The sequence below is a fragment of the Phyllostomus hastatus genome, unplaced genomic scaffold (genome assembly GCF_019186645.2).
Source record: "Phyllostomus hastatus isolate PE091 unplaced genomic scaffold, TTU_PhHast_1.1 phas_scaffold_182, whole genome shotgun sequence".
Classification (NCBI taxonomy): Eukaryota; Metazoa; Chordata; class Mammalia; order Chiroptera; family Phyllostomidae; genus Phyllostomus; species Phyllostomus hastatus.
This window is the reverse complement of record NW_025334013.1, coordinates 384912-408456: the sequence shown is the minus strand read 5'-3', so window position 1 is coordinate 408456 and position 23545 is coordinate 384912. Positions and strand designations below refer to the sequence as shown.

Sequence of the window (23545 nt, the reverse complement as noted above, 5' to 3'; positions counted from 1 at the left end):
GGGCAGGGGACACCCTTGGGCAGTGTCTCCCCACAGAGTGGGGTGAAAGGATGCTCACCCGAAGTCCAGCCCCGCAGCAACCCTGGACGGGCCCCCACGTGTCACGGGCACACACAGGCATCTGGGGCCGTGCCCTTCGGCCCTCCGAGGGCTGGGCTGCGGCCCCTCGCCAGGACCTGCGCCAGGGAGGGGCGAGGTCTCCGCCTGGACTCCCCTCGCTGTTGGGGACTCAGTGGCCACAGCACCCCCTCCCCCCAGGCCAGACGAGGACGGAGGGAGGCCAAGGGGCCGGGCAGGAGCTGAGGGGCGGGCTGCAGCCCGCCGCCCGGCCCAGGGCTCCGTGATGTCATGGCGGGTGCTGAGGAGGGGCGGGGGCCGGGCTGTTTTTCTGGAGAGGGAGAGCCGGAGCTGGAGGGAGCGAGAGAGAGACAAAGCGGGGCCGGCCGGGCCGGCTGAGCAGGCGCCATGCAGCCCCGGCCCCACGTCTTGCTGTGGAAACTCCTGCTTCTGCAGAGTGAGTTCAGGGCGCGGGCGCCAGGAGGCACGGCCGCCAGGGGGTCGGAGCGAGCTCGGGGTCTCGGCAGATCCGCCTGCCTGAGCTCCATCCCAGAGTGGGGGTGGGACGTCCCCCCCCCCGCAGCTGCGAAGGGGCCCCAGTCTGGCGACCCTCAGAAGGAGCAGCTCACGATGACGGGGGCGCCCAGCACCCGGGAGGGCGTGAGTGTCTGAGGTCCTCCAGAGCAGCCACCCACATGGGAGCCGGAGGTGGAGGCCAGGGAGGGCCGGGAGGCTGAGGCTGCGGGCTGGGCGTGTGCTGCGCCCCGCTGCGGGGCGAGTCCCCCGGGCCTGCGCTCCCAGTCGTCAGGTCAGGAGGGGGCCGGCCGGGGCTGTGGGACTGGCAGGGTCTGCCCCAGCCTCCCTCCGTGGCTCCCAGGCCCCGGCCTGCCCCAGGCTGGCCTGCTGACGGGGCACATTCCTCCGCCCCCGGCGCCCAGCCACATCTCCGGAGCAGGAACGTGACTCTGAGGTGGCAGCTGGTGGGGTCACTGCCCCCGTCCAGCATCTCTGTGCTGCAGAAACCCGCCGCTCAGAAAGGCCAGTGGGGCTCCAGCCTGGGCGCTGGGGGTGGGGGGTGGCTCCCAGTGGACGGGGGCCGGCAAGGGCTCGGGTGGCCTGGCCCCCCAAGGGATGCCAGGCCTTTGGGGACCAGCTGCACCACCCCCTCCAAAGGGCAGGTGCTGTGGGACCGGCCAGGGGGGGCCATGGGAAAGGTGCCTGAGCCACGTGGGGCCAGACGAGGCCCCCCTGTGTCTTCCTGGCTGGATTGGCTTCATCGCCACCCATCCCCTGGGGGTTGTTGGCACCCACCACAGTGAGGACTGCAGAAGGGACCCGGGCCTGAGGCCCTTCCCAGGGTGCTGGGGATGCAGAGGCTCCGGCTGCCCCTCCCCCGCATGACCCACTCTTCCTCCCCCCCCCCAGGTGCCACTGTGCTGCTGTCCTCAGGTTAGTGACTGTCCCCCACTGCCCGTGGCACGGCCGCCCTGTCTGGCAGGCCCCACCCTGCCCCTGTCCCCTCAGGCCGCACGCCGCCTCCAGTGACTTCCCTCCCCACCAGGGCCACCCGGGTCGGTGCCGGCAGGCAGCTCCGTGGTGTCAGAGTCCGCAGTGAGCTGGCCGGCGGGGGCCCCGGCCGTGCTGCGCTGCCAGAGCCCGCGCATGGTCTGGACGCAAGACCGGCTGCACGACCGCCAGCGCGTGGTCCACTGGGACCTCAGCGGCGGCCCCGGCGGGCGCCCCGCGCACCGGCTGGTGGACATGTACTCGGCGGGGGAGCAGCGTGTGTACGAGCCGAGGGACCGCGGCCGCCTCCTGCTGCCGCCCTCCGCCTTCCAGGACGGCAACTTCTCGCTGCTCATCCGAGGTAGGGGGCCTGGAACCGCGGCGGGGGCCGGGGGGAGGCGCGAGCCCAGCCCGCGGAGCTCACGGCCGGTTTCCCTCGGGGCCGCAGCGGTGGAGGAGACGGACGAGGGGCTCTACACCTGCAACCTGCACCACCACTACTGCCACCTCTACGAGAGCCTGGCCGTCCGCCTGCAAGTCACCGGCGACCGTGAGTGCGCCGCCCCGCTCCCCGCAGCCCCAGCTGCCCCGCCCCCGCCCCGGCCCCCTCCCTCCTCCCCCGCCCCCCACCCCCCGCCCCGGCCCCTCCCTCCTCCCCCGGCCCCGCCCCGCCTCGCTGCTGACCGACCTGCGTCCCCCAGCCCGGGAAGCCGGTGCGCACTGGGACGGTGAGAAGGAGGTGCTGGTGGTGGAGCGCGGCGCGCCCGCGCTTCTGACGTGCGTGAACCGCGCGCACGTGTGGACCGACCGGCACCTGGAGGAGGCGCAGCAGGTGGTGCACTGGGACCGGCAGCCGCCCGGGGTCCCACACGACCGCGCCGACCGACTGCTCGACCTGTACGCGTCTGGCGAGCGCCGCGCCTACGGGCCGCCCTTCCTGCGCGACCGCGTGGCGGTGGAGGAAGACGCCTTCGCGCGCGGCGACTTCTCCCTGCGCATCGCCCCGCTGGAGCCGGCCGACGAGGGCACCTACTCCTGCCACCTGCACCACCACTACTGCGGCCTGCACGAGCGCCGCGTCTTCCACCTGAAAGTGACCGAGCCCGCCCCGGACCCCGCCCCCGCCCCCGCCCCCGCCCCCCGCCGAGCCGCCCCCGCGGGACTCGCCGGGCAACGGCTCCAGCCCCGGCGGCGTCCCCGCGCCAGGTGAAGGAGGCCGCCCCGGGCGCCCGGGGAACGTCTGGGGGCCAGGAACTGCTACCAGGGGCCTGGTGCCAGCGAGGGGTGGCCCCCGCGGGCTGTGGTCGCCTGTCCCTTCCCCAAGATCCACGTGGCGCCGCGAGAGCGGCTCGGGTGGCGGTGTCCCGCGTGGCGCGCCACGCAGCGGGCTCCCTGATCGGCCCCTGCACGGCCCCTGCAGATCCCACGCTGGCGCGCGGCCGCAGCGTCATCAACGTCATCGTCCCCGAGAGCCGGGCCCACTTCTTCCAGCAGCTGGGCTACGTGCTGGCCACGCTGCTGCTCTTCATCCTGCTGCTCATCACCGTCGTCCTGGCCACGCGTCACCGCCGCAGCGGAGGTGGGCCGAGCCCCGAGCCCCCGGGCGCGCGTGGGAGCCAGGCCAGGACTGGGAAGCCTCCCCGGCCAGGGGAGGGGCCTGCGGTGCTGCGGTGTGGCACCTGGGCAGAGGGCGGGCAGGGGACCCCGAGACCCTCGGTAATGAGGCAGGAGAGCCCCTCAGGGCTGGGGGGGGGGCCTGAACTGTCCCCAACACCGGTCTCCCCTCCCAGGTTATGAGTACTCGCCCAGGAAGCCGCGGAAGTCAAAGAGGTGAGTGTCCCCTCCCGCTGTCCTGGGTGGCCAGGCCTGGCCCCACCTGCTGCCCTAATCACCCCCCTCCCCCTCCCCCTCCAGGAAAGACGGGAACGCTGCGGAGTTTGCTGTGGCCACCGGGGACCAGGGTTTTTACAGGACAGAGGACATCCAACTAGGTGAGTCCTCCTCCCCGGCGCACACACAGGAACGCAGGGGCGAGGCTCCCAGGTCGGGGCTGGGGAGGCTGGCCCGAGGGGCTCACCTGCCCTTTCCCTCCCGCAGATTACAAAAACAACATCCTGAAGGAGAGGGCGGAGCTGGCTCACTGCCCTCTGCCCGCCAAGCACATCGACTTGGACAAAGGTGAGCAGCTGGGAGCCAGGCCCCTGCTCACGGGGCCAGGCCGGGTCCCACTCTGTGCCCTCCCAGGCAGCCCCGTGGGGGGACCCCCTGCCACCTCAGCTTCCCAGAAATCCCCGGGCAGCCCTGCAGGGCGGAGGGGCGGAGGGCCGCCACCCACCCGCTCGTCCCCTCGGCTTCCAGAGTTCAGGAAGGAATACTGCAAGTAAGGCGATTGGGCTCCTGGCCGGCCAGCGGGGCTGCCGACTCCTGTCCGTCGAGCGCGTCCTCCTGACTGACCCTTGTCCAGTCGCCTGGCCCCTCCCCCAGCGGCTGGTCCCGCTGTCCCGGAACTTGGCCCGAGCTGGTGCAGAGCAAGGCTGCCACCAGAGCCCTCTCCTGGGGGCTGCCGCCCTCCTGGCAAGCGGCAGTGGGCTCCGCAGGCCCTGCGGACGCTGCGGCCCACGCCCTCAGGGGCCGCTGCAGGGGCTCACTGCTGGCCCTGCCCCCTCGGCACCTGATGCGCTCGCTGATGTTCACCGAGGCCTCAGGCTCTTCGAGCCCGGCCTCTGCAGGGGCAGGGCAGCAAGACACCCTGCGGGGGCTCAGCAGGGACTCTCGGAACCGGGTCAGCCTCTGGGCGTCTCCAGGCCTTCCTGGGGGGGGAGCTGCCTGCTGGCTCCCAGTCTGCACCGTGGCTGCCCGGCCAGGCTGCCATTGGCTGCACTCGGGGGCCCGAGGATGGCACATCCCAGCAGGGGGCTGGCGCCCCTCTGTGCTGCCTCAGGGGCCTGCCCTGGGCCCTTTCTCTGTCTCCCAGCCCGCTCCGGCCTCCCTCCGCGTGAGCTGCCTCGACAGTCTCTGGGCTCCCAGAGACCTTTGGTCCCTCCCTGGGCTGGAGTCTCGGGCCGGGGCGTCATCCGGCTTCTGTTCTCTCCGAGGACAGGGGAGGGTGACGGCGGTGCTAGAGCAGCCCGTGCGGCGGCTCCCGACACCCACACTCCCTCGTCTTGGGAAATCGCCACCATCGCAATAAAGGTCCTGTCGGATTCTCAGACTTGGCCCCAGGTGTGCCTCTGCTGTCCCTGCCCATCCCGGGGGGGGGGGGTCCAGTCTGGGCCTCGGAGCCCCCACATGCTTTCTGTCGCCAGAAGTCCCACCGCCAGCACCCACTTGACCAGAAGGTCTGGGTGGGGTGTCCTGGAAAAGCCGACCTCGGAGTCCTGCAGCACTTATGCCTGGTCGGGGTGGAGTCTGGGGTCAGCTTCTGGGGATGGATTTGGATGCGGGGCAGGGGAGCACTCTGGTGGCCCGAGGACAGAGGGGGCAGTGTCAGCCCCGTCCTCTGAGGAGCAGGGAGGGCTAGACGTGGGGGCATGTAGGTGGAGCAGCAGGAGGAAGCACGGCACCTGCAGACAGGGTGCCGGCGCGACCCTCCTACAGGGCAGGGGCTGCGGCAGGGAGGAGCCCCAGCCTCCCAGCCCCGGCCCCGCCCTCCAAGGCCCCCCCCTCCAGGACAGCAGGGAGCAGGAAAGCCTGGCTGTCACCTGGTGTGTCTTCAAAGCCCCACGAGCTGGTGGGTTAAGGGCACGACCTGCGACAGGAGGAGGCAGCAGCCGCCCCCACCCTGGGCATCGGAGCTTTCGCCTGGGGAAGTGACAACTCCGGGGGTGTCTCCCGAGAAGATATCAATAAACTCACACAAAGGAAATAAAGCCACGAGACCTGTTACTTTGCAGATGCCAGAAATGGGGGTGGGGGAGGGCAGTCCCCCGACCCTGTCACAAGCCAACTGGAGACGGAAGCTTCTGCTGCCTTCCAGGGGGCTGGATGGAGGTCGCTAACTTTTCACAGTGGCTATTTAAAAAGGGGCCCAGGAGAAGCGCGGTGAGAGCTCGGGTGGGAGCCCCAAGCGCTGGTCCTTGTCAGAACCCAGGGTCTGGTGTCAGCGGTGTTGTCACACTGGCTGAGGCCAAGGCCCAGACCCAAATAGCCAGCCCCCCCTCCTCCCCCAAAGACACACACAAGGACCCATAGTGGCAAAAGCAGGGAAGGAGGCTGGCTCTGCAGCGGCGGCTTGCCTGAGCGTGGCCTCCCTCTGAGCCCAGTGACTCCTGGCTCCTGGTGGCCACCACCTCCACTGGACAAGGCCCCCCTGTAAGGGCTCAGGCTGTGCTCTGGGCACAGACTCTCCCTCCCTCAGGGCCTGAGCCTGACCCAGCGGCGTCAGCTGGGGTCAGCTCTCCGAGTGTCTCCCATGACTCGGGCTATCAAGTGGGACAGATGACCTCGGGGGCTGGAGAGCCGCTGGGGCATCAGGTCCCCCGTCTGTGCGGCCAGCAGCCTTGTGCATGGCTTGGAGGATGCTGCTACCCTGTGAGGTCTCAGGTGGGCACAGTCTTCCTCCTTCCCTGGACATCCGGCACAGAGTCTCGATGGACACTCCCTCCGAGGCCACCCTGCCTGGCTTCCTCAGGGTGCCTCTGGGGAGACCGACACCTGAGGGCAGAAGGTCCAGGCCTTGCCGAAGGGGGCCGACCTCCCAGGGCCTAGGGGAGTGGAGGTCAGGCCGCCAGCCTGCACTGACCCGGAGACGGTCCTGGCCTGGGCTCAGGGGCTTTTGTCCGCCGCACTCTGGCTCCTCTGGCCAGGGCTGGACTGGTGGGGTCTTTCCTGTGTGGGACCACCGCCCGAGGGTGGTCCTAGGCTCCAGGCAGCTTCAAGAGCAGTGCTGGGGTGAGGTGAGAGGGGCAGCACCTACCCGCCCCTCGCCCCCCTTCTCAGGTCCCACGCTAGGGCTGCCTCTCTTGTTACTCTCGCCAGTGTGGGACTCCCTCTAGTGGACCAAGGCTTCCTCCTGGAGCTGGGGAAGGGCCACTCGCTCACTGCGCTCACTGCGGTGGGAGACGCCTGTGGCTGGACCCTTCACGGCCCGGCCCGACAGACGGGGCGCTGCTCAGGGTCTCCCTTGGCGGACAACCTCAGGGTGGTTAGATTGACGGGGGGGGGGGGGGAATCCTTTCACGTGTTGCCAGAAGCTGCATGCCTGGGCACCTCTGGGCGCACGTGCGCGCGCACAGCTGCCGTGCCGACGCCTGCCACCCCCGGGGTTGCCTTGGCCTCACGGGCTCGTGCTCACACCCGCACTCCCGAGCGCGCCCCGTATTCACTCGGCCCGTGTTGCTCAAAGCTCGCGTGGGTGCCGGCAGAGCTTGCGCGACGTCGGAGCTGGCGCGGGGACGCAAAGCGACCGGGTGTCCTCCGCTTCCGGCGGCGACCCAAGTCCTCAGCTTCCTGCGAAGTCCCCAGGAGTCCGCCAGTGTGACCAGGAAGCCTCCGGACTTTGAACACCCACGGACCCGGGAGCCCTCGCGAGGGGGCGGAGAACCGGAACCCTTTCGTGCGACACTTTTCGGAGGGCTCCCGACGGGGCGGGGGTCTCCCCTCTGACGGCTGGGGGCGCGAAGCGCAGGTGGGTCCCCACCCACCTCCTGTCCCGGAGGCGCCCCCTGTCTGCACCAGCCGACAGCCCCAGAGTGTGTCGTGGGCGCCTCCGCGAGCCCAGCCGCGGGACAGGGGGCGGGTCGGGGGAGAGCGCGTCAGAGGCCGCGCGCGGGCGCGCACTCCAGGGCCCAGCCACGCGCGCGCCCCGCCCTCTCGCGCGTGCGCAGCCCCGCCTCCGCGGCGCAGGCGGCCCGGTGACGTCAGGCTCCGCCGCGCTCTCGGGCGCCCCCCGCGGGCGGCGCTCTCATCCCCGTGCCGGGCGGTCCCTGGAACTGCGCGGCCCGAGGGGGCGGCCGGGCCTCGCGCGCTCCCTGCCTGCGTCCCCGGGTCGGGGGCGGATGGGCGGCCTCGGGCCGCGGGGCAGCAGCCGGGGTGTGCGTGGAGTCCGGGGCGGCGGGGCGGGCGAGGCCGCGGCGGCCGGGCCGGGAGCAGGCCGGCGGAGGGGAGGCGCCCGCGTCCGAGCCCCGGGCCGGGCCTGAGCGCTGCGCGGGCCCCGGGCCCGCCGCCGCCGCACCATGGCGGAGACCAAGATCATCTATCACATGGACGAGGAGGAGACGCCGTACCTGGTCAAGCTGCCCGTGGCGCCCGAGCGCGTCACGCTGGCCGACTTCAAGAACGTGCTCAGCAACCGGCCGGTGCACGCCTACAAATTCTTCTTCAAGTCCATGGACCAGGACTTCGGGTCAGTGGGCCGCGGGGGCCGCGCGTGGCGCTGGTGTCGGCACCTGTCTGCGCAGCGGCGGGGCGGGCGTCCTGGCTTCTCCACCCTCCCCGGGCCTGGGCTTGTGGGCCTCAGTGCGTGTGACCTGCGGGTCAGAGGTTGTGGGCCAGGGCGACCCCGCACTAGGGCTCGCTCTGCTCTCCCCGCTCTGCGGGGGCAGGTGCTTCGGCTGGCCTGGAAGCTTCTGATTTATGGGGCCTGGGGTCAGCGCGTGTCTGTCGGAGTGTCAGGGCAGAAGGGGTCCCCCGGGGTCCCCTAGTTTGCCTGGAGGGGAAGTGAGGCGGTCTGGGACAGGGGCACGGATCTGTGTGCTGGGGTCTGCAGAAGTTTCCAGAGGCTCAAGGCAGACGCGCCCTGGCTCCCTGCTCCAGGATCCTGAGAGCAAGGCAGAGGTTAAGGGTCACTCCGTCCACCCCTTCCCTGGGGGTTGCTTGCCATTGGGCCTCTGTCCCTGCCCTGGGTGTCCTGGGAGCAGCCTCTGGGTCAGCGTCCCTGCACCGGTGCTGGCGGGGGCTGGCCGTCTCACCGAGAGCACACTTCCCACCGGCACTGGCTGGGCCCCTGGGACCGGGAGCAGGGGGCCGGCTGCTCGCCCCAGGCCTGACCCAGCACCGCCCGCAGTAACCTGAGTCCCAGAGCTGGGGGGGCCAGAGGCCCTGCGGTGGCAGGTGTGCCCGGCTGCCCTCAGGCAGCCCGTGTCCTTGTGTGTGGCTGTGTCTGGGGACTTTGACATTGAGGCTGTTTCCTGGATTCTGTGGGTTGCCCGGCCCCTGGGCAGCCGCAGCTGAGGTGCAGCTGGGGCTGCTCTGCGGCTCTCGGGTGCTCGAGGGACATTCGGACGACTGGACTTTCTTGGGCGTCCCCCCCCATCACAGAGAGGCACAGGGGGACAGGTGTGTCCCTGGCAGCCTTGGAAGGCTGGATGCCCGAGCCCTGCCTGGCAGCTTGGGCACCCGCCTGGGGCCGGGCTCCACGGTGGGGGGGGGGGGCGGGGTGGGGAGCTCCGCCGCCGGCACCCAGTGGGCTCACGAAGCCTCTGCTGCTCTGGGTCCTGGCGGCTTTGGCCGTGACCATGGGCTCTGTGGAAGGCCACTTATGTTTTTAACTTAGTTTATTGTTTTAACAAAAGTTACCAAAGTCACACACGCTCTTTGCTACAAACTGAAGCGGCGGAAAGCGTGGGGTATGTCAGTCACGGGCCCAGCCCCCAGTGTGCCTCCCCTGACCATGACCTCCGGCCTGTGTCCGAGAGCCCCTGCGGGCCGCCCACAAGCTGCAGAGGCCCCCACCCCACACCCACTCCCAGGGAGGCCTGCCTACTGGGGGATTCTCAGGACCCATGGGTTCGCTGGCCCACGAGGTGGGCGGGCAGGTCGGTCATCGGGGTCTGGGAGCAGGACTGGAGTTTCCCTGGTTGTCTGGGCAGGCCTGGACGCAGCTGGGATGGAGCAGGGCCCAGAGGAGGGCAGGGGCCACTGTGGGTCGAGGTGGGTCGGGAGGGCACAGGTCGGGGTGACGCTGGAAGGCGCAGTGAGCAGACAGACTGGAGGAGGCTCACGGCACGTCCTCCCGGGGTCGCTGGCTGGCGGCTTGGTGGCCAAGGACCGCCCTCAGCTGCCTCCCTTCTCTCCTGAGGTCTGCCTGCAGAGCCCCAGGGCTGTCTGTCTGTCCAGCAGCGTCATTTATTCCTGGGATGAACGCCCTCTGGGATGGGTGACCGGTCCAACCTTAGTGTGAAGGGGACCTGGATGTCTGGTGGATGCAGCTGGACGGGGGCGGGGGGGCCAGGGGCAAGGTCCTGTGGGGCTGGGACAGTGGCCCCCCCGGGACAGGGTGGCCTCAGGTGGGGGCCTGGGCCTGCCGCTCCCACCCGCCCTTCCATGGGCTGGGCCCTGGGTTCCCTCTGCTCCGGGCCACGGCCAGCCACCTGGTGAGGGAAGGGGCATCTGAGGTGGGGCCAGGTCCCTTCCGGTGGGCGTCTTTGGTCAAGTGGGCAGGGGTCCTGTGCAGGTCACGGCGGTCCTGACCCAGCAAAGCAGGGGAGGGTCTCCAGGCCCGTGGTGAGGGGCAGCACAGGTGGCGTCCGAGCCCAGTCCTCGGCTCCCGGGAGGTGCAGGTGGAGGGTGCTGGGAGCGCGGCCCCCCTGCCAGGCTGGGCTGGGCACGTAGCTTACCTGGCGGTGGCCCGGGCCCCCCTGCTTCTGGGCCGGGACCTCTGGCCTCTGGGGCCACCTGCCTCTGGGCCCTAGGCGGGGTGCTGGGCGGGGGCTGTGGGGTGGGGGCTGGGGACTCCGCCTGGCCGAGTCCCACTCTGCTCTCCACAGCTGTGCCATTTGGGGTCAGTGGCCCCTGGAGGTGATGGTCACCCACGGAGCTTGTGGCAAGGCATAGAGGACTGAGCCCCTCCGCATCCCGGGCATCCCGGTGCCTGCAGAGTCTGACCCTGGTGGGGGGCTACTGGGGGCTTGGGGATGGCCCTTCCTCCCTTGTCCTGTGTCTGTTCTCTTCGCCAACTTCCTGTCCCGTGGTGGGAAGGGAGGGTGGGGGACCCTGTGTCTCCGGGGACGCACTTAGGGCTGCCCCCAGGAAAGGGCTGGCTGTGGCTGCTGCAGCCTCATGAGCCTCTGGGGCCCCCTGGCCCTTGGCCGTGCTCAGCTCCCAGGGCTCTGCTCAGGGCAAGTCTGCGGGGGTGGTGGGCGGGGCGGGGCAGCCGCAGGTCTGTGGTTACTGGGATCTGGCCGGCCACCCTGAGGTCAGGGTGGCAAGATGCCACCAGGGGTGCCCGAGTTGCTGCTTCCCAGGGTCGGTGAGCTGCACCAGGGGTCTGCTCTCCCTCCCAGGGAGGCCGGCCCGGGAGGGGCCTCAGGGCGGTGGTGGGACCTCCCCCCGCCCAGGAGAGCCCTGTGCCTTTGCCCTGGGGGCTCCAGCATCTGTCTGCTGCTTCCCTGCTGTCTTGGCCCAGGTGGGCGGCAGGGTGCCCTGTCTTGGGTGTAGGGTGGGGGTTCCTTACGCCGGGAGCAGGACCTCTGGGACCCGTGAGGGGCGTCTGTGCCTGGGTGGGGGGCTCAGAGGCCTCTGGCAGCCCTGGGGGGTGGGTTGAGAGGCCCCAGCCAGGGAGCAGTAGGGGCTTGGGGTGTTCCTGGGCCTCTGGGGAGGCCTCTGGGCCCCTGGGCCCCAGGTGTGGGGGCTGAGGGTGCTCATCTTCCTCCCTGTGGGTGAGTCAGAAAGGGCGGGAGCTGGGGCGTGGCGGGGAGGCCGCTGGAGGGGCCACCTGGGCGGTGTGGGGACCGGCCCTTTGCTGGCCCCTGTGCTGCTGGCAGTCAGAAGCAGTGCTCCCGGGCCCTGGGTGCCCCTGACGGTCCCCCGGCCACCCCCAGAAGCTCAGCTCTGCAGGGCTGCGGTGCACCCAAGGGCGCAGCAGACCCAGGGGCTCCCCTTCCCTGGGATGTGGGGCCCTGAGAAGTGTTGGTGCCCCCTTTTCTGTGCATGTGGGGCCGGATCTGGAAGGTGTCTGGGACATTGTCCACAGGACCCTGGCAGGTGCCCCCTGCCCTCAGGTGGACCCTGTCTCCTCCGTCCGCTCCACCCCCAGGTCTGGAGCCCCTCCTGGGGGCGGGGTGCCCTGAGGCCTTGCCCCCTGGGTGGAGTGTGGGCTGCCTGCTCTGGGCACTCCTTCGCCCAGGACTCACTAAGCTGAGGCTGCTCCGGGCTCCGGGCTCCCATTCCTCCGCTGGGCCCAAGTCTCGGGCATGGAAACCCCGCTGAGCCCGGCAGGGCGTCCAGCCCCTCCTGCCGCAGGCCCCCGCCCTGCCCGGCCCTGCCCCCTGGGCCTCCAGGGGCCACAGTGGGGGCGGGGGGTGTGTCTGGGCCACGCCCCACGCGCACCCCGCCCCTCGGCCCCTGGCCAACTGTGCTGGCTGCCGTCCCCATCACCTCTTTGACCCAGAAGCCGGGCCCCCCCACACCTTTTTCCAGCCCCAGGGAAACGGGCGGCTTCTCCAGCTTGCGGTGCCCTGGCCCTCCGCTTCCTGGCTTTCCCAGCCCGCCCGCCCGACCAGGGCAGCTGTGAAACCACGCCCCGCGGAGGCCGGGTGGTGGGCGTGGCCGGCGGGGCTCCCCGCCCTCTCTGGGCTGGAGCTGGCCGGGTGCGGCCTGGGGACCTGCCGGTTTCCCTGGCTGGGCAGGCGGCCTTGGGGAGCAGGGGAGGGAGAGACTTTAGGGGGGCAGTGTGCCGTGCCACCTCCACCTGCCTGTGTCTGTGGGTCTGCCCGTCCCCGCATCTGTGCTGTGACCGGCCCCCGCCTGAGCCCCTCCCTCACAGAGCGCCCCCTGAGGGCGCACAGGAGCAGAGCAGGTGGAACTCACGTCGTGGGATGCTGCAGGCAGTGACACCCCAGTGCTGGTGGAACGGCAGTCTGGGGCCTGTGGACTGGGCCCTGGCAGGGGGCCTCAGGGGATGACCAGAGGCCCCAGGAAGGGAGTGCGGTGGGCGGGGTGACCTCGCGGGCCTGGTGGGGGTCCTACATGCACTGGCGAGAGCGGGGGTCCCACGGAGGTGTCCGCCTGCAGGGTGGTCAAGGAGGAGATCTCTGCCGACAACGCCCGGCTGCCCTGCTTCAACGGCCGTGTGGTCTCCTGGGTGAGTTGGGGGGGTGGCGGCGAGTGCGCCTGGCGGGGGGCGGGGCTGCGATGAGCTGAGCGCGCAGGCGGAAGGCTGGCGGCCTGTGCCCTGCCTGTGCTGTGGGATGCGTGGCGTGGCTGGAGGTTGGGGGCACCCCTGAGCCTCCCTGTCGCCCACAGCTGGTCCTGGCCGAGGGTGCTCACTCCGACGCTGGCTCTCAGGCCACCGACGGCCACGGTGACCTGCCCCCACCCCTCGAGCGGATGGGTGGCATTGGGGACTCCCGGCCCCCCTCTTTCCAGTAAGAACTTTGGGGGGTTGAGCCCAGGGGTCCTGCAGGGCCCCTGCCAAGCCTGCTGGGAGGTGGGCAGCCGGGCAGAGCCCCCCAGCCAGGAGGGGCTGCTCAGCGGAGGAGGGGCCGGCAGAGTGGCCCAGACCCGGTGGGTGGGTGGGTAGGTGAGGGCTTTCCAGAGTCAGGGTCTCACCTGGCGAGGGCAGGCGAGGGGCTGAGAGGGGCTGGGGCCGTGGGGCCTGGTCTGCCCGACGCACTGTCCTCGGCACAGCCCGAACGTGGCCAGCAGCCGGGACGGGATGGACAACGAGACCGGCACGGAGTCCATGGTCAGCCACCGGCGTGAGCGAGCCCGACGCCGAAACCGGGACGAGGGTAACGGGCCCCACCCCGACCCCAGGCCCCAGGGCACACCCCCGTCCCTGCCGACCACGCGTCCCCGCCCCAGGCCCCCAGGGGCCACTGGGCAGAGGGCTGAGGCCTGACTTCCGGGGGACCTCCCTGACCCCACCGTTGCACTGCCCGCTCCCGGGTCCACGGGGGCTTCAGCACGCGCAGGCCGCCGGGACCTCCAGGGAGCCCCGTGGGCGGCTCACTGCCCTCTCGTCCCCACAGCCGCCCGGGCCAACGGGCACCCGCGGGGGGACCGGCGGCGAGACCTGGGCCTGCCCCCGGACAGCGCGTCCACCGCGCTGAGCAGCGAGCTCGAGTCCAGCAGCTTCGTCGACTCCGACGAGGAGGACAACACGAGCCGGTGTGTGTGAGTGCGTGTGTGCAGGTGTGTGGCCACATGTGCTGTGTGAGTATATGTGTGCCCGGGCACACGTGCCCACACAGACGTTTGTTGTGGCCACACGAGTGTGCGTGGGTGCGCATCATGCCTGTGGTGTGTGCGCATGGGTTTTACAGGGGTGCTTGAGTGCTGCGTGCGTGTGCGTGCAGGGTGTGTGCCTCGTGCACTCTGTGAGCACGCGAGTGTGTGCCAGCGTGAGTGGCCATGCCGCCCTGCCTGGTGTCGGTGTCTCTGCGTTGCCTGCGAGCAGCGGGCCCTGTGTGTGCAGGGTGGGCCGCCCGGGAGCTGCGCAGCCCCCGACAAACCCTGCCCGTGGTCTCCAGTGCCCTTCCCTCAACTGTGTGTGGGGGTGCCTGCTCTCTGCCACCTCCTCCCTACGGGGCACCCTCCCCTGACCTGGGCGCCTCTGAGCTCCGTGCCGCCCCCACTCCTGCACCCCCAGGCTGAGCAGCTCCACCGAGCAGAGCACCTCCTCGCGGCTCATCCGGAAGCACAAGCGGCGGCGGAGGAAGCAGCGCCTGCGGCAGGCGGATCGCGTAGGTAGCGGCGGCCGGGGGGCGGGCTGGGCCCGAGCGCCCGCCCTGGGCCCCTCACCTGGTGCCCTTGCAGGCCTCGTCCTTCAGCAGCATCACGGACTCCACCATGTCCCTGAACATCATCACCGTCACGCTCAACATGGGTGAGGCTTCGGCGGCCCGGGGAGGGGGCGGGGGTCTGCGGGCCGGGCTGCTCACCGCTCCCCCCACAGAAAGGCACCACTTCCTGGGCATCAGCATCGTGGGCCAGAGCAACGACCGCGGGGACGGCGGCATCTACATCGGCTCCATCATGCGGGGCGGGGCCGTGGCCGCGGACGGCCGCATCGAGCCCGGCGACATGCTGCTGCAGGTGGGGCCGCGGGGCCGCGGGGGTCGGAAGGCCAGCACCCCCCTCCCCCCGCCCCCCCCCACGGCACTGAACCCCGTGCCCCCAGGTGAACGACGTCAACTTCGAGAACATGAGCAACGACGACGCCGTGCGCGTGCTGCGGGAGATCGTGTCGCAGACGGGGTGAGGGGCGGGGACGCGGCGGGGGGCGGGGCCCGCAGTGCGGGAGATTGAGTCGCAGATGGGGCGGGGACGTGGGGCGGGGGCGGGGCGGGCACGGGCGGGGGCTGTCCTGACCCGCCCGTTCCCGCCCGACAGGCCCATCAGCCTCACGGTGGCCAAGTGCTGGGACCCGACCCCCCGGAGCTACTTCACCGTGCCCAGGGGTGAGTGGGTCCGGGCGCTGGCGGGCGGGGGTGGGGGCGCCGGCCGGGCCGTGGGCCTCTCCCCCCTGCGCCCTCGCGCCCCACTCTCTCCTCCGCGTCTGTTCCTTCACCTGTCTGTTGCCACGTGGCGGCCACCCAGCTGACCCTGTCCGGCCCATCGACCCGGCCGCCTGGCTGTCCCACACGGCGGCGCTGACCGGAGCCCTGCCCCGCTACGGTACGAGCCCCTGCTCCAGTGCCGTCACGCGCACCAGCTCCTCCTCACTAACCAGCTCTGTGCCTGGCGCCCCACGTAAGTGGCACTCTTAGTCCAGGAAACTGGGGCACCGGCCAAGGACCAGGTCGAGGTGCCCGCGGGGTCGCACCCCGGGGCCTGCCGGCGTCAGCGTCCCTGCTGCTGAGAGGCCCGCTGCGCCCGGTGCCCGTCCCGTGCGGGGGCAGTGGAGGTGCCTGGGGGCCGGGACAGCCCGGTCCGCCCAGGGGCCCCGGGGCAGGTGCGCGTGAGCCCCGCCTGCGCTCTGCTGCTAACACGACTAACAGCGGGGGAGGGGCGGTGGGAGGGACAGTGCCAAGGTCCCACGGGCCTCTGGGCTGAGGGGGGCCCCAGCCCCGAGGAAGCACCTGCAGGGCTAGGAGAGCAGTCCCCCATGGCCACTCCCCTGCCTGGGGGGCTCCAGGGGCCGCGGTCCGCCCTGAGGGCCCGGCCACTGCCCGCTGAGGAGGCCGGTGTCTTGCAGAGCTGGAGGAGGCGCCGCTGACCGTGAAGAGCGACATGGCCGCTGTGGTCCGGGTCATGCAGCTGCCCGACTCCGGGCTGGAGATACGCGACCGGATGTGGCTCAAGATCACCATCGCCAACGCCGTGATCGGTGAGTGGCCCGCCGGGTGCCGTGGGGCGGGCGGCGGCTGGGCTGCCGCCTGACGCGAGCCTCGGCAGGGGCGGACGTGGTGGACTGGCTGTACACGCGCGTGGAGGGCTTCAAGGAGCGGCGGGAGGCGCGCAAGTACGCCAGCAGCATGCTGAAGCGCGGCTTCCTGCGGCACACGGTGAACAAGGTCACCTTCTCCGAGCAGTGCTACTACGTCTTCGGGGACCTGTGCAGCAGTGAGTGGGGGCTGTGGGGCGGGGCTCCGGGGAGGCGGGGCTCTTGGGAGGCGGGGCCCGGGGGAGGCCCGCCCCTGCCGCTCTCACCCATTGTCCCCTCCCGCCAGATCTCGAAGCCCTGAACCTCAACAGCGGCTCCAGCGGGGCCTCGGACCAGGACACCCTGGCCCCGCTGCCCCACCCGGCTCCCTGGCCCCTGGGCCAGGGCTACCCCTACCAGTACCCAGGGCCCCCGCCCTGCTTCCCGCCCGCGTACCAAGACCCCGGCTTCAGCTACGGCAGCGGCAGTGCCGGGAGTCAGCAGAGTGAAGGTGAGAGGCCGCCGGGGCCGGCTCCCTGCCGCCCGCTGCCTGGCTCCGCCCTGTGTGCTCCGCCTGCTCTGCTCGGGCTTTGGGTGGGCTCCCCTTCCCCGGGAGAGCGGGGGAGTGGCTGAGGGGGCGGGAGGGAGGAACTGGAGGCTTAGGGGGTTGTGGGGCGGAGGCGGGAGGCGGTGCGGGAAGGGCAGCGAGTGTCGGGGTGGGCCAGAGCAGCCAGGCACCATGGAGGACAGACCGCTCCCCCAGGCGCCTGCCGCCCGGCCGGGGGCCACAGGCGGTGGTGACCGGGGCAACCACACCCCACAGCGGGATGTGCGGTGGTCTCGGGGACAGGCTGGGGCGCCCCTGAGGAGGGACAGTGGCCTGAGGCAGAGTAGACCAGTGTGGCCGGGGGCAGGGCCCGCAGGCCCTGGGGAGGGTCAGGCCCCTGGCCCTGCGAGTCCAGGCAGGAGGGCAGGGCGCAGGGCCGGAGGGAGGCTGGTGGCGGGCGTGCCCTGGTAGGCGGACACGGGTGCGCGGGCGGGGCCTGGCGTGTAACTCCTGCTATCCCTTGCTTTGTGCTGAGCAAGCCTTAGACTGAAGGACTAGCGGAACGGACCCTCGGGCCGGTAAGCCTGGGTCCTGTCCGGCGTCCCTCCCGGCATGCCCCTCGCCGGCTGGCGTCCTCGGGTTCCCTGTGCTTCCTGAGAGCCCAGGACGCGGCTGGGCCGAGTCGCTGGCCAGGGCCGTGGGGTCCGAGCGCAGGCGGGTCTCGGGGAGGGGCGCCCGGGAGGGCCGATGCGAGCCGGCACACCGGCCCCCACTGCCGCCTGTCTCGTAGCTTCCAGGCCAGGCCCTCGGTGCCAGCATCAGGGTGAGATGCGGGGGCGCCGAGCTGGCCCCAGGGGAGCCCCACCTGCCTGCCGCTGCCCCCGCCCCCCGCCCCCCCGCCGCAGCTGCTCCTGCGTCCGGGCAGGGCCAGTCCCGCCCTGTGTCTGCATGGCCACCCCCGCCCCCGCCCCAGCTTGGGACCACCAGGCTCTGTCCCTGGCTGCCCTGGCAGCGACCAGTTGTCCTGGAGGAGCTGGGGCCTGGCACTGACCGTCCATTCTCCCCCCTCCCCACCGCAGGAAGCAAAAGCAGCGGGTCCGCCCGGAGCGCAGGCGGGAGCAGCCGGCGGGCTCTGGGCCGAGAGCAGGAGCGCCGGGGGCCGGGCGCCGGGGGCAGCGGCAGCGAGTCGGACCACACGGCCCCGAGCGGAGCAGGCGGCAGCAGCTGGCGGGAGCGTCCCGCCAGCCAGCTCAGCCGTGGCGGCAGCCCACACAGCCAGGCCTCAGCCGCTGCCCCGGGGCTCCCCCCGCTGCACCCCCTGACGAAGGCATACTCGGTGGTGGGTGGGCCGCCTGGGGGGCCCCCCGTCCGGGAGCTGGCCGCAGTCCCCCCAGAGCTGACAGGCAGCCGCCAGTCCTTCCAGAAGGCCATGGGGAACCCCTGCGAGTTTTTCGTCGACATCATGTGACCGAGAACAGCGCACTCTCTGCTGCCCTTGCTGTGGGGGTGCCGGGGTCCCGCTGCCCCCTGCAGGAAGGCGCTAGAGCTTGTGTGGCCTGGCCTTAGCCGTGGCCACCCTGGATCAGGCCAGTCTTCCTCGTGCACAAGGGGCCATGCTGTGGGGTCCAGGGCTAGACAGAGTGGGAGCAGGCTGGAGGGCAGCCAGGGCCCTGTGAGCCGGACTCAGCAGCCCAGATGCTCCCGCCAGGCCAGCCGTGCCCTTGGCGACCCTGGGGAGCTGCCTCTGTGCCCCCGGGACCCCTGCTGCCCAGGGCATTGTGCACAGGGCCCCAGGCCGGGCCAAGCGGTGGCGGCTGGGCCGGAGCCTCGCTGGCCGCCCAGCCTGCAGCCCCCACCCGCCTCACAGGCGTGTAATTTATTTATTTATTGCTTGGCCTGTGTCCCGTGGGGGAGGGGTGGCCAAGTCGGCCCCATCCCGGCCGGAACAGGGCTGGCATGACCCCTCTGCCGCCAGGTCTCTGCGTGAATGCAGGGACAGAGATCCCATCAGAAGGTGGGGGGGGGGGGCTGGTGAGGGGTGGGTGGGAGTGGGGCACTTCTCGGCAGAAGGCCAGGTAGAGTGTGACCCATGGGTGCTCAGTTGCTGCTGGGGCAGCTCTGGGGAAGCCGGGGGGACCAGCGCCCCGCCCCGCCGCCCCCGGTCCAGCCCACGGCGCCCTGGCTCCCTCCCCGCGACCGGCCTGCACGCATCTGTGCTGCTGGAGCCATCACCAGTCAAGAGTGTCATCCGGGTCGTCGCGGAGCCGCTTCTGTGCAAATGCTATTTTAAACACTAAAAAGCATTTAATTTTATGGGGCTGACGTGTGGCCTGTGTCTCTTCTCCCCGGTCTGCCTGCCTTAATGAGTAAGGGGGGTGTGGGAGCAGGTTTGGGCTCCCCGGGGTCCCGCCAGAGTGGACCCGGGAGTGGCCAGGCACTGTCCTCTGGGTCCCGGCTCGGTGGAAAGGCGCTGACCCGTGCTGGCAGCCGGCGAGGTCCTGGCAGAAAGTCTTCTGTGCGAAGCGCGGGCTCCAGGGGTCCCCACTCAGCAGCCGGCGCTGGCCTTGGTGCTGACCCCCGACCCTGGCTGGGCTCTGTCCACGGTGCTGGTGGTGGGCTGACCCGTTCTACCCACCCAGGCCGGGAGAGTGGGAAGCTGGTGCCCCCTCCTCACCAGGGGGCCTCTCTTCTGCACTGGGGCCCGTGGTCAGGCAGCTCCAGTGATGATGGGTGGGGCGCTGGTGGGGGACCCAGGCTCTGCCCAGCCGGGGGTGAGGTCTGCCCACCTTGAGCTCCAAGTGGCCCACCTGTGGGACTTCCCTGAGTGTGGTGTGGGCTGCAGGGGCCCGGGAGCCCTCTAGCCTTTTTCCCTGTGGGGGTCCCAGGTGGTGAGACCTCACAGGGCCCGTGCAGGCCCAGGGCCATCTGGGTAAGGCCAGCAGTCAGCCTGGGAACAGAATCTAGAGGTGGGGGTGCAGCGCTCAGCAGAGTCTGACCCAGCCGTACGGAGATCAGGTCTGGTTTCAGTGGGGCGAGGCCACTGGGTCACGGGTCACTGGTTTTTGCTCAGTCTCCTGCCCTCCCCCGCTGCCGCCTCGCCCTCCGGCATCGCCAGGAACCCCTCCCAGGAAGAACTCGGGAGTGTTGCTCTCCGGCCGCCACAGCAGCAGGTAGCACTTGGGCAGGTGGAAGGTGGCCAGGATGCCCAGGGCACAGATCAGGCTGATGCCCATCTGCACAGCGGGCTGGTGGGCCACGTGCACATTGGCGAGGAGAGGCACAAAGGAGAGCCAGGGGATGAAGTAGGCCAGCGCGGCAAAGGTGAGGCCACGGGCACCGTTGTAGCGGCCGGGCCGGCCGTGCACCAGGAAGGTGCCCAGGAAGCACAGGGACGCCAGCACGGCGTTGGCGCTGTGCGGCAGGCCGAAGCCGACCCAGGAGTGCATGCGGCAGTGCACCAGCACCTCCGTGGGCAGCACCTGCCAGTCCATCACCACCTGGGGCGGGAAGGCCCCCAAGGACCAGGCGCACAGCGCGGCCTCCGCCAGCATGGCGAGCAGCACTGCCAGCCAGGCCCGGGGCCCCCGCAGGTGAACGCGCAGCCGGTCGGCCCAGCTCGGCGGCAGCTCCGACTCCACGAAGACCTCAGCGGCCTGCAGGACAAGGGTGCTCAGGCAGCCGGCCAGCGGGAGGTGCAGCAGCGGCTGCTGGGCCAGGCATTGGGCGGGGCGGGGCCGCCCGGGGTACAGGAGGGCGCTGAGGCACACGAGGCCCAGGCAGGCCAGGCCGAAGCAGGCCCTCGATCCGCCCGAGGCCTGGACCAAGGGGCTGTCCCGGTGCTGGACGAATAGCCCCAGGGCCGCCAGCGCCAGGCCCAGCGCCAGGCCCAGCAGCGCCAGCAGCAGCAGCGTGGCCGGCTCCCCCCAGGCCAGGAACTTGGGCCTGCGGGGGAAGCAGTGCCGGCTCCCGTCCGGTGACCACTGGTCCCGCTCACACTGGGTGCAGAGAAGGTCGTCTGCAGCGAGGGGGAGAGAGGGGTGCTGGGGGCACAGCTCCCCGGGCCTGCCCCCACCCCAGGCTCCGGCCTGGGTGTCAGCCTCTGAGCTGGGACACACCAGGGTCCTCTCCAGGCTGTGCACCCCCCACCCTGCGGGCCACCCCCATGCCTACCTTGGCTTGTTTAGACCCGCAGGGAAGGGGCTGAGCAGGCAAGGGGGCTCACCTGGGTTGCGCTGGTAGCTGCCGGCCATGCAGCTCACACAGTCGTAGCAGCAGGAGTGGAAGCCTTTCACGCGGCGCACCTGGCCATCCTCGCAGCGCCTCGAGCACTGGGACACCGGCACCTGGCGGGGCCTCAGGACTAAGGCTCCGCCGGGCTGGGGCACCCGCCCCCGCCCTCTGTGGCGTGGCCGACCTCGGTCCTGAGCTGCCCCGTGGCTCTCACCATGTTACTCGGCGTGTGCCAGCGCATCTGGGACAGCTGCAGCTGCAGGTGGCCATTGAAGCTGCCCACGGTGCGCAGCTCGGGCATCGGGTCCCGCCACACCCACAGCTTCAGGTCATAGTCCAAGTGCACGCTCCCGCTGGCGTCGAACCGCAGCGGGAGGCCTCGCACCCGGAAGCTCATGTTGTACATCTTTGCCAGGAGCTGCTGGGCATGCGCAGCGGTGGGCGGGGCCAGGCCAGCCGCCCGAGGCCCAGACCCGCACCCCCGTCGGTGCAGGACGCACGCAGGGCCGGCGCAGCTCACACCGCACCCCCCTCACCTGCCAGGGCTGCACGGGCTCCCGTGTGGGGCAGCCCGAGGCGTTGCAGAGCAGCGTGTTGTGCAGGGCCTGGGCCACGCTGTACACCGCCGCGTAGACCGCAAAGGTCTGGTGGTGCAGGAGACCGGTGGACACATTGTCCAGCGAGGTGTGGTCGCACTGCGGGCAGCGCGGCCCCACCACGTGCTCCTCCAGGCCCGGCTGCTGCTCCTCCAGTGAGGCGCAGAAGGCGGGGTCGGCAGCCAGGGCCAGGCGGGTCTGCACATAGGACGAGAAGTCGGGCATCGGGGCACCCCGCTGCAGGAAGCCCAGCACGGTGCCCACCTGCGCCATGCCGGGCAGGGTCATGACCAGGTCCGAGGTCAGCCAGGCCTCACTGGCCACCCACACCTTGGGTGAGAGGCTGCAGTGGATGCTGTGGCTGAAGAGGGTGCGGGCAGCCTGGGGGGAAGAGAAGAGGACCACCACCTGCACGCTGCTCTGGTTCACCTGGTGTAGCAGCTCCTGCACGGCGTCCAGATCCCGGCCCGCGGCTCCAGGCAGCGGCACCAGGCCCTCGTGCGCGATGCAGATGCCCCTCGTGCCGGCCAGGCTGGAGAAGAGGCTCAGGCCCTGCCGGCCGTACTCCTCATCACTGCCCAAGGCGGCCACCCAGTTCCAGCTGAGAGTGTACAGCAGCTCCACCATAGCGGTCGCCTGCACTCGGTCGCTGGGCACCGTGCGGAAGAAGGACGGGAAGGCCTCCCGGTCGCTCAGCTTGTCCATGCTGGCGCCGTAGCTGACCTGCAGTGGCCGGGAGGTGTGTCCTGACGGGGGGCTGGCTCCTACTGCGCGTAGGGCCAGCGGGGGGGGGGGCGGCTTGGGGGCTGGGGGGGGCGCACCTGGGGCATGAGGAAGAAGCCGAAGAGCTTGCCGGTGACGAGAGCGAGCTCGGACGAGTGGGGCCCGATGACGGCCAGCATGCGGGGCTGGTACTGCGCGTAGTCGCAGCGGGCAGCCACATCGCGGCCACCTGCCTTGGCCATGAACATGAGGCTGGGCTTCATGGCCACCACGGGGTCCGAGCACGTGTCGAAGAAGTCGTAACCCAGGAGCTTCCCGGGCAGCAGGGTGGACCCTCTGTTGATCTCCTCCACGGCCATCTTTCCTGCCAGTGCCCAGAGCAGCCCGAGCGACGAGAACCTGGGGCCACACAGGACAGGGCTGCAGCTGGTGGGGCCTCACCCCTGCTGGGGAGCGCCCCAGCTGGTCCCCCCCCCGCCCTCCAGCCTCCCTACCTGGTGCACGCGGTGGTGTTGGGCTGTGTCCTGTCATGGAGGCCTGGCTCCTCGGCCAAGCTCAGGGGAAAGAGCCCCCCCAGCACGTAGTCCCCCTGCATCCTGAGCTGCCGGGACAGGCACAGCGGGGCCCCCGCCCCCAGGCCCAGCAGAGCGCAGAAGCCCAGGAGAGCCAGGCCTGGCATGGCAGGTGGTGGCCTCTGCAGGGATGGCCGGTGGGCGAGCTGGTGGGGGCCCAGATATGGTGAGTTGGGGCTGGGAGGGGGGGGAAGATTTGCTTAGCAAAACTCACCTGCCAAGCCCAGTGGCCCCCGAGGACGCCCTCGCTTTTCTGGGCCCAAGGTCTCCACACGTCCGTTTCTGTTGGCCAGATGCCACCAACGCTGGCCAACAACGACTCAGGCGGGCGGGCTCTGAGCAGCCGCTGGCTGTGACCTCGATGCCTTGCTGTGCCCAAGCCCCTTGGTGCCCATCCCACTCCTGGACAGGCAGAGGGACGCCCAGGACTTCTCCGCCTGAGAGTCCCCAGGCTCTCTGGCCGCCTGTGGGAGGGTCTCGGGGGAGCCGGTGCCTGGGAAGCAAGCAACCCCTTTGCTCTGCAGCCCTGGGTGGCACCTCAGCAGCCAGGAGGCGACCACAGGGGCCACTCTGAGGGGGTCCTCCCTCCGGCCCGGCCTCTACCCTGAGGCTGGGGTGGGGACCATCCTGGAGTGGGGGCCTCTCAGCCTGCCTGGGAACAGTGCACCTTGGGGCTCTGGATGGCGCCTCCGCCCCGGACCCAAGGCCTGGAAACATCAGGAGCCCTGGGGCTGGCCGTGTCCCCCAGGTCCGGGCACCTGCCCGGGCACGTGCCACCCTGTGGGGACAGGGCTCTTAGCTGGGCCTGCAGGGGGCTGCATGCAAAGGAGGGAGGAAAGGCTGTAACCAAATGGGCTGCAGCAGCTCTGCCAGCTCCAGGTGCACCGCCGCGGGCAGCAGTTCCGGGGCCCCTCCCCCGCACCTGGGGGCCCCGCCGGTGCCATGCTCCGGGGTGGACGTGCACCCCGGGGAGCTGGCTGGCGGCATGGCTGGGGTGGGGCTCTGGGCGCCTCGGCCAGGCCTGCCAGATGTTTACTGGGGGTGGGTGTGGGGACCAGTGTTTGTCCCC

At 70.9% G+C, this 23545-nt stretch overlaps 3 protein-coding genes across 4 annotated transcripts; 2 read left to right on the top strand and 1 right to left on the bottom strand.

The window, feature by feature from the left end:
* The first annotated feature begins 462 nt into the window (after positions 1-462).
* On the top strand, positions 463-5432 carry MXRA8 (matrix remodeling associated 8). The gene is made up of 11 exons (XM_045858441.1): positions 463-514; positions 1483-1506; positions 1619-1924; positions 2012-2113; positions 2265-2680; positions 2712-2769; positions 2984-3142; positions 3354-3393; positions 3478-3554; positions 3661-3741; positions 3922-5432. Exons 1-11 carry the CDS (start codon positions 466-468, stop codon positions 3945-3947), a joined length of 1338 nt encoding a protein of 445 aa, XP_045714397.1. The 5' UTR covers positions 463-465; the 3' UTR covers positions 3948-5432.
* Positions 5433-7488: 2056 nt separating this feature from the next.
* On the top strand, positions 7489-18668 carry DVL1 (dishevelled segment polarity protein 1). Of its 2 annotated transcripts, none has more exons than XM_045858439.1 (15): positions 7489-7906; positions 12514-12583; positions 12745-12866; positions 13129-13232; positions 13473-13611; positions 14093-14186; positions 14260-14329; positions 14399-14538; positions 14624-14700; positions 14836-14903; positions 15043-15195; positions 15641-15772; positions 15841-16008; positions 16116-16319; positions 17435-18668. In XM_045858439.1, the coding sequence occupies exons 1-15, from the start codon at positions 7737-7739 to the stop codon at positions 17821-17823; spliced, it is 2100 nt and encodes a 699-aa protein (XP_045714395.1). In that variant the 5' UTR covers positions 7489-7736; the 3' UTR covers positions 17824-18668. The 2 variants fall into 2 exon arrangements, with proteins under 2 accessions (XP_045714395.1, XP_045714396.1); XM_045858440.1 differs by having other exon boundaries at positions 7490-7906; positions 15043-15120.
* On the bottom strand, positions 18645-22583 carry TAS1R3 (taste 1 receptor member 3). The gene is made up of 6 exons (XM_045858438.1): positions 22399-22583; positions 22003-22303; positions 21122-21904; positions 20800-21003; positions 20578-20698; positions 18645-20370 (listed from the first exon to the last, which is right to left on the bottom strand). Exons 1-6 carry the CDS (start codon positions 22581-22583, stop codon positions 19379-19381), a joined length of 2586 nt encoding a protein of 861 aa, XP_045714394.1. The 3' UTR covers positions 18645-19378.
* Positions 22584-23545: the final 962 nt, after the last annotated feature.